Consider the following 9,382-nt stretch of genomic DNA (forward strand, 5'->3'; position numbering starts at 1 on the left):
TATATTCTTGTATATAGGAGCAGTATTATAGTAGTTATATTCTTGTATATAGGGGCAGTATTATAGTAGTTATATTCTTGTATATAGGAGCAGTATTATAGTAGTTATATTCTTGTATATAGGGGCAGTATTATAGTAGTTATATTCTTGTATATAGGAGGCAGTATTATAGTAGTTATATTCTTGTATATAGGGAGCAGTATTATAGTAGTTATATTCTTGTATATAGGGGCAGTATTATAGTAGTTATATTCTTGTATGTAGGGGGCAGTATTATAGTAGTTATATTCTTGTATATAGGAGCAGTGTTATAGCAGTTATATTCTTGTATATAGGGGCAGTATTATAATAGTTATATTCTTGTATATAGGGGCAGTATTATAGTAGTTATATTCTTGTACATAGGGGGCAGTATTATAGTAGTTATAGTCTTGTATATAGAGGGCAGTATTATAGTAGTTATATTCTTGTATATAGGGGGCAGTATTATAGTAGTTATATTCTTGTATATAGGGGGCAGTATTATAGTAGTTATATTCTTGTATATAGGAGGCAGTATTATAGTAGTTATATTCTTGTATATAGGGGCAGTATTATAGTAGTTATATTCTTGTATATAGGGGCAGTATTATAGCAGTTATATTCTTGTATATAGGGGCAGTATTATAGTAGTTATATTCTTGTATATAGGGGCAGTATTATAGTAGTTATATTCTTGTATATAGGAGTAGTATTATAGTAGTTATATTCTTGTATATAGGAACAGTATTATAGTAGTTATATTCTTGTATATAGGAGCAGTATTATAATAGTTATATTCTTGTATATAGAGGGCAGTATTATAGTAGCTATATTCTTATATATAGGGGGCAGTATTATAGTAGTTATATTCTTGTATATAGGGGGCAGTATTATAGTAGTTATATTCTTGGATATAGGGGCAGTATTATAGTAGTTATATTCTTGTATATAGGGGCAGTATTATAGTAGTTATATTCTTGTATATAGGAGCAGTATTATAGCAGTTATATTCTTGTATATAGGGGGCAGTATTATAGTAGTTATATTCTTGTATAAAGGTGCAGTATTATAGTAGTTATATTCTTGTATATAGGGGCAGTATTATAGTAGTTATATTCTTGTATATAGGAGGCAGTATTATGGTAGTTATATTCTTGTATATAGGGGGCAGTATTATAGTAGTTATATTCTTGTATATTGGGGGCAGTATTATAGTGGTTATATTCTTGCATATAGGGAGCAGTATTATAGTAGTTATATTCTTGCATATAGGAGCAGTATTATAGTAGTTATATTCTTGTACATAGGGGGCAGTATTATAGTGGTTATATTCTTGTATATAGGGGCAGTATTATAGTAGTTATATTCTTGTATATAGGAGCAGTATTATAGTAGTTATATTCTTGTATATAGGAGTAGTATTATAGTACTTATATTCTTGTATATAGGGGGCAGTATTATAGCAGTTATATTCTTGTATATAGGGGGCAGTATTATAGCAGTTATATTCTTGTATATAGGGGGCAGTATTATAGTAGTTATATTCTTGTATAAAGGTGCAGTATTATAGTAGTTATATTCTTGTATATAGGGGCAGTATTATAGTAGTTATATTCTTGTATATAGGAGGCAGTATTATGGTAGTTATATTCTTGTATATAGGGGGCAGTATTATAGTAGTTATATTCTTGTATATTGGGGGCAGTATTATAGTGGTTATATTCTTGCATATAGGGAGCAGTATTATAGTAGTTATATTCTTGCATATAGGAGCAGTATTATAGTAGTTATATTCTTGTACATAGGGGGCAGTATTATAGTGGTTATATTCTTGTATATAGGGGCAGTATTATAGTAGTTATATTCTTGTATATAGGAGCAGTATTATAGTAGTTATATTCTTGTATATAGGAGTAGTATTATAGTACTTATATTCTTGTATATAGGGGGCAGTATTATAGCAGTTATATTCTTGTATATAGGGGGCAGTATTATAGCAGTTATATTCTTGTATATAGGGGGCAGTATTATAGTAGTTATATTCTTGTATAAAGGTGCAGTATTATAGTAGTTATATTCTTGTATATAGGGGCAGTATTATAGTAGTTATATTCTTGTATATAGGAGGCAGTATTATGGTAGTTATATTCTTGTATATAGGGGGCAGTATTATAGTAGTTATATTCTTGTATATTGGGGGCAGTATTATAGTGGTTATATTCTTGCATATAGGGAGCAGTATTATAGTAGTTATATTCTTGCATATAGGAGCAGTATTATAGTAGTTATATTCTTGTACATAGGGGGCAGTATTATAGTGGTTATATTCTTGTATATAGGGGCAGTATTATAGTAGTTATATTCTTGTATATAGGAGCAGTATTATAGTAGTTATATTCTTGTATATAGGAGTAGTATTATAGTACTTATATTCTTGTATATAGGGGGCAGTATTATAGCAGTTATATTCTTGTATATAGGGGGCAGTATTATAGCAGTTATATTCTTGTATATAGGGGGCAGTATTATAGTAGTTATATTCTTGTATAAAGGTGCAGTATTATAGTAGTTATATTCTTGTATATAGGGGCAGTATTATAGTAGTTATATTCTTGTATATAGGAGGCAGTATTATGGTAGTTATATTCTTGTATAAAGGTGCAGTATTATAGTAGTTATATTCTTGTATATAGGGGCAGTATTATAGTAGTTATATTCTTGTATATAGGAGGCAGTATTATGGTAGTTATATTCTTGTATATAGGGGGCAGTATTATAGTAGTTATATTCTTGTATATAGGAGCAGTATTATAGTAGTTATATTCTTGTATATAGGAGTAGTATTATAGTAGTTATATTCTTGTATATAGGGGGCAGTATTATTGCAGTTATATTCTTGTATATAGGGGGCAGTATTATAGCAGTTATATTCTTGTATATAGGGGGCAGTATTATAGTAGTTATATTCTTGTATAAAGGTGCAGTATTATAGTAGTTATATTCTTGTATATAGGGGCAGTATTATAGTAGTTATATTCTTGTATATAGGAGGCAGTATTATGGTAGTTATATTCTTGTATATAGGGGGCAGTATTATAGTAGTTATATTCTTGTATATTGGGGGCAGTATTATAGTGGTTATATTCTTGCATATAGGGAGCAGTATTATAGTAGTTATATTCTTGCATATAGGAGCAATATTATAGTAGTTATATTCTTGTACATAGGGGGCAGTATTATAGTGGTTATATTCTTGTATATAGGGGCAGTATTATAGTAGTTATATTCTTGTATATAGGAGCAGTATTATAGTAGTTATATTCTTGTGTATAGGGGGCAGTATTATAGTAGTTATATTCTTGTATAAAGGTGCAGTATTATAGTAGTTATATTCTTGTATATATGGGGCAGTATTATAGTAGTTATATTCTTGTATATAGTGGCAGTATTATAGTAGTTATATTCTTGTATATAGGGGGCAGTATTATAGTAGTTATATTCTTGTATATATGGGGCAGTATTATAGTAGATATATTCTTGTATATAGGGGGCAGTATTATAGTAGTTATATTCTTGTATATAGGGGGCAGTATTATAGTAGTTATATTCTTGTACATAGGGGGCAGTATTATAGTAGTTATGTTCTTGTATATAGGAGCAGTATTATAGTAGTTATATTCTTGTATATAGGAGGCAGTATTATAGTAGTTATATTCTTGTATATAGGGGGCAGTTTTATAGTAGTTATATTCTTATACATAGGGGGCAGTATTATAGTAGTTATATTCTTGTATATAGGAGGCAGTATTTTAGTATATTCTTGTATATAGGGATAGTATTATAGTAGTTATATTCTTGTATATAGGGGGCAGTATTATAGCAGTTATATTCTTGTATATTGGAGGCAGTATTATAGTAGTTATATTCTTGTATGTAGGAGCAGTATTATAGCAGTTATATTCTTGTATATAGGAGGCAGTATTATAGTAGTTATATTCTTGTACATAGGGGCAGTATTATAGTAGTTATATTCTTGTACATATGGGGCAGTATTATAGTAGTTATATTCTTGTATATAGGGAGCAGTATTATAGTAGTTATATTCTTGTATATAGGGGGCAGTATTATAGTAGTTATATTCTTCTATATAGGGGGCAGTATTATAGTAGTTATATTCTTTTATATAGGGGCAGTATTGTAGTAGTTCTATTCTTGTATATAGGGGCAGTATTATAGTAGTTATATTCTTGTATATAGGGGCAGTATTATAGTAGTTATATTCTGGTTTATAGGGGCAGTATTATAATAGTTATATTCTTGTATATAGGGGCAGTATTATAGTAGTTATATTCTGGTACATATATAATATTAGTGTAGAACGTTCTGTTGTAGTACAGATATTTAGCTTAGTTTAGGTGACTAAGTGACGAGCTCTAAACCGTTATCACTTTCCGCAATCCTCAGACAAGTAAATAACTCATCAGAAAGTCCATAATCGGGTGAGTATATGGGATATGGTACTTACTGTAAAAAGAAAACAAAAGAAAGTCCAAATGGTTTTTTACCTCACAACTTAGTAATGATTACTGCACATTTAGGGCATGACCAGACGGCGGAATTGCTCTGGAAATCCGCAGCGTACACGTTACTCCATTGCTTTCCACAGCTTTTTAGTTGTGTTCGTTTACACGTTGCGGACAATTCCGCTGCGGAGCATAGGCTGCGGTGCGGAATTTGGTGTCCGCAGCATACAATGGCTGTTGCGGACGTGTAGCGGACTTTTTGCGGACTCATTGCAGAATTTCTCCATTGACTTCAATGGAGAGTCAAAATTCCGCAATGAAGTCCGCAGATGTTATGTACATGTTATGTGTGCTGCGGAGCGTATTGGTTTTACTAACATGACATTTCTTCATTCTGGCTGGACCTATGTGTATTTCTAGGTCTACAGCCAGACTGAGGAAGTCAATGGGGCTCCCGTAATTACGGGTGACTACGTGTGTGCACCCGTAAATACGGGAGCGTTGCTAGGCGATGTCAGTAAATAGTCACTGTCCAGGTTGCTGAAAGAGTTAAGCGATCGGCAGTAACTGTTTCTGCACCCTGGACAGTGACTTCCGATCACAATATACATCAACCTGTAAAAAAAATAGAAGTTCATACTTACCGAGAACTCCCTGCTTCTTCCTCCAGTCCGGCCTCCCGGGATGACGTTTCAGTCTAAGTGACGGCTGCAGCCAATCACAGGCCAATCACAGGCTGCAGCCAATCACAGGCCAATCACAGGCTGCAGCGGTCACATGGACTGCCGCGTCATCCAGGAAGGTCGGGCTGGATGTCAAGAGAGGGACGCGTCACCAAGACAACGGCCGGTAAGTATGAATTTCTTTTACTTTTACTAGGGAAAGGGCTGTCCCATATCTCTATCCTGCACTGATAGAGAGAAGGGAAGTACTTTCACCTCAATACGCAGCAGCTAGTCCGCATCAATTTACTGCACATTTTAGGCAAAGCCGCAACAGAATCTGCAACGCCACATCTGGTCATGCCCTTATACTGATTGTATTTCTGCCTGGCATTGCCTCCTCACTTCTTACCCACTCTTAAAGGACCCCTGGCATTGTAGGGCAATAAATCCAAGTCTCCAGTGTTATCCCTTTTTAATCCTCCTGTATATAACTCTAGTAAATACATATCAATGTTCTGTTCTTTTAATGTGATCTAGAAAACTATAACCAAACGGATTTTCATCTGTGAAGTAGAATAAGATGGAAGAGAAAATCAGAAAATTGTGTTCAATTGGTAAACAAAACATATTTCTTTGCCGGCAGATCACCCCGTGGAATAAAACAGATTTTTTCCCCCGTATTTATGGCAATGAGTCTCATTTGTGACAAAGAAGCTTTTCTTTCCTTAAATTGTGTTTTCATGTTTTCAAATTGTGACAGAGAATTTATTGTAAAGCCGCTTTGCATTTGTTCTTTAGACAGAATAAAGTGTATGAAAAAGTTGATTTTTTTTGTCTCATTCAGAGCCGGGAAAAATTGGTCTCATACATTTATTATTGGGATGTCAATAGAGGATTAACCTTACATACACATGTTGTACTGCAGTAAAGCTCATACTGACGTAGCTTTTCCTTTCTTATGCACATGACTGTACTGCAAATCTGGGGTGTAGAAAACCGAAATATGGCACCCAAAGAAATGTATGTGCTAATACTAAACCTTGTATGCTTCTGATTTCATTTATACAATACTTCGGGAAAAATATGGTATGGTGCACAGGCATCCGACACACAGAGTGCCCGAAGCTCCATTTTAAACAGTAAGGGCGGGTTCACACATAGCGGATTTTCACTTAAATTCCGCTGCGGACACTCCGCAGCGTTAATCCGCAGCGGAGCCGTTTCTCCATTGACTTTCACTTTAATTTAGCAGTGTTCGTTTACACGATGCGTACAATTCCGCTGCGGAGCATAGGCTGCGGAGCGGAATTTGGTGTCCGCAGCATGCTCTGTCTGTTGCGGAGCAGTGGCGGACTGGTTGCGGACTCATTGCGGAAGTTCTCCATTCACTTCAATGGAGAATCGAAATTCCGCAATGAAGTCCGCAGATGTTATGTGTGGTGCGGATTTAGTTAGTGGTGCGGTGCGTATTTCCTGCCGGAGCAGGATATGACATCAGCATTCAGCATATTACAAAAGGAAGACGCCATTTTCGGCTTGCAGCCTGACAGAGAATTTAAAAAAAGTTAAGAGCCAACTCTGAACACAGGCTGCCATGTCGAGGTACAGACGTATGGACATGGAGGTTTCGTCCCTCATTAATCTGGTAAGTACATGTATATGTTTGTGTCATGTTGTTTCAAGATGTCTACTATGTATGGATTAACACTAGCAGCACCTGCAGAATGTCCATTTTCTTAAGGCAGATCACCATGTAACAGCTCCACTGTGATTCCAGAGTACCAAGCAAACAGCATTATGCAATTTTTTGGGATTTTTATAGGTGCATAGTAGGCCAGAGATCTGGGACAGCTCGATAGCTGCCTACAGCGACCGCAACGCCCGTGACGAGGGATGGTCGTTTGTGTGCCGCGGACTGTACCCCGAGTGGGACGGGATGCTGGAGAGGGAGCAGGGAGTGATTGGTAAGTTTGCATTTAGTTTGTAATGCAGAGAGGTCAAAACACTGTTGCCAAAGGTTGGTTTGCATCATTAGCATGCTAGCAAAAATCAGCACTAATTTCCTTTCCTGCCTTGCTAAACCATACCCCAACTTTTGACATGTCACTATGGCACATGCGCAGTTGCTGATCCCTTTTTCCCCGACTGTAAGGGTATGTGCACATGGCCTATTGACGGCACTAAATCCTGCCTTACACACTCCATTTAACGACCTGAAGTACCTTTTGCAAGCGTGGACAACCATATGCACATTTAAATGCATGGGCAGATGTTTGCCAGCATCTTGGTGGCGTCGTGGCCTATTTTTGCCATGGCAAGAGGTGGTGGCAACCCAGGCGTAGCCATAGTTGCTGTCTACTCAAGTTCTGCCCCAATGATGTGGTTGCATTGATGATATATCCTCACGACAGGCCAGAGGACGCAATTGAGCTGTATACACCTGACTTCATCCACTATGCCCTAATTTAAAACACATCCTTCCTTTTCCAGAAAATGATGTGCGCAATCGGTGGAGGACAGTACGAGACCGGTTCCGCAAACAGCTATCAAAGACACCTGCAAGTGGCTCCTCTCCTTCACGGGGCCGTGCCATAGCCTACTATGAGGAACTGGCTTTCCTCATTCCCTGCAGGGAGCTACGAAGGTAAGTCTCTATTCGCACACACACCTGGGTTATAAAAGGGAGCGCATGAAACATGTGATTCAAAAATAACGTAATGCAATGTCTATTGCGTGAAGATTATATTCCACATGTTTGTTTTCCTTTTGCCAGTGTTGTCACGAAAATGACCCCTGACCGTACACATTATCACATATCACTCTGTGTTGCTTATGTAACTCATTCTCTTCATGACGAGAATACGTCTTTAGTTTCCCCCCCCCCAAAGATTGGTGTCAGTTGGGGTGTGTGTAGAATGGCAAAAGGATATGTTAACGAGATTAGCGACTGACAAACTGTTGGAGAAATGTCTTCTGAATCCCCTTAGTCAATGAGCGTTTTTTTCCATGCAGAACGTCCGGAAATGTACCACCCCGGACGCCACAACGGAGTGCACGTGGCCAGGTGCAGCAGCAGGCCGTGGCAGGCTCCTCATCAATGGTGGCTGAGGAAGATGCGCCCTACCAGCCAACCCCGGCACCAGCAACTCCGCGTGGCGACACCTCTCCAGCCCCCACGGCAGCTACTTCCCGACCGCGCCAAAGAGTGGGTGGCCGAAAGCGCCATACGCCAGAAGACCAAAGTGACACGGTAGAGGGCCAAGCCATGCGCATGATTCGGAGGGTGGAGGCCGAAGACCAATACACCAGTTTCGGGAATGCCGTTGGTGGGCGATGCCGCGAGATGGAAAATACTCGGCGGGCGGCATATATGACCTGTGTCTTCGCCCTGGCCGATATCTTTGAGGCCCCCCAGCCCCTACCCGATGTGGGAGATCTCATTTTTCACCTGCGAACACTAACTGGCCGTAGGGCTGAGACGTCTGCCGCTGTGCCGCACGCCCCACCTCCTGCCTCTGCACCCTCCCTGCAGCCCGATCCCTATTTTTCCCCCTGGACTCATGGACATCCCTCTGCTTCCACTTTCCGCCCATACCCCAATGTCCCAAACCCTTTGCCCACCCCATACTCGTCCACTCTCCCACCTCTTCATATCCATCCTCCCACCTCTGCGGCATACATGCCCCCTACCTCAACCTCCTCCTCTGCCCCCTCGTCGCATCCACAATTAAGCCCCCCGCGCTTCCACATATTGTAGTATGTTTTGTTTTTTGTTTGGTCGCTAATGTACCAGGTATTTAATATTTGTTACTTACATGATTCGACTTGTATTTAGTTGTGATGTGCATACGTTCCATCAAAGTTCCGTTGAATTTATGACTCTGACTTGTGTTTTTTTTGATTTGGATGGGAGGAGGCCAAAATGCGGGAGGGCATCAAGGGGACGATAACGATTGTTCACAGTGTGGCCGTTTTCATTTAGTAAATACTGTGTGGTTTGAGATGCTATGGTGTGCTCAACCAAGAAAGGCAACCTAGACATCATACTCCCTATTCAGACATGGGATTCATAAAATACACACACTTAGGCCAAATCCAAGTAATAGTGCATTATTTTATTGCAAAGGAAGCACATCCAACACACAATTTTCCATTCCATAGGAGTATCAATGA

At 38.5% G+C, this 9,382-nt stretch overlaps 1 protein-coding gene across 1 annotated transcript; it reads left to right on the top strand.

Moving 5' to 3' along the window:
* Positions 1-6,521: 6,521 nt before the first annotated feature.
* On the top strand, positions 6,522-9,075 carry LOC142661133 (uncharacterized). Its single transcript, XM_075838418.1, has 3 exons — positions 6,522-7,173; positions 7,700-7,853; positions 8,222-9,075. The coding sequence occupies exons 1-3, from the start codon at positions 7,146-7,148 to the stop codon at positions 8,964-8,966; spliced, it is 927 nt and encodes a 308-aa protein (XP_075694533.1). The 5' UTR covers positions 6,522-7,145; the 3' UTR covers positions 8,967-9,075.
* The last annotated feature ends 307 nt before the right edge of the window (positions 9,076-9,382 follow it).

The sequence above is a fragment of the Rhinoderma darwinii genome, chromosome 9 (genome assembly GCF_050947455.1).
Source record: "Rhinoderma darwinii isolate aRhiDar2 chromosome 9, aRhiDar2.hap1, whole genome shotgun sequence".
Taxonomy (NCBI): Eukaryota; Metazoa; Chordata; class Amphibia; order Anura; family Rhinodermatidae; genus Rhinoderma; species Rhinoderma darwinii.

What these genes read in the sequence shown, in the direction of transcription:
- LOC142661133 (XM_075838418.1), top strand. Translation starts at nt 7,146, where the DNA reads ATGCTGGAGAGGGAGCAGGGAGTGATTG. An exon ending in GAGGGAGCAGGGAGTGATTG is followed by an intron (nt 7,174 to 7,699) that starts GTAAGTTTGCAT and finishes TTCCTTTTCCAG; the next exon opens with AAAATGATGTGCGCAATCGG. An exon ending in CCCTGCAGGGAGCTACGAAG is followed by an intron (nt 7,854 to 8,221) that starts GTAAGTCTCTAT and finishes TTTTCCATGCAG; the next exon opens with AACGTCCGGAAATGTACCAC.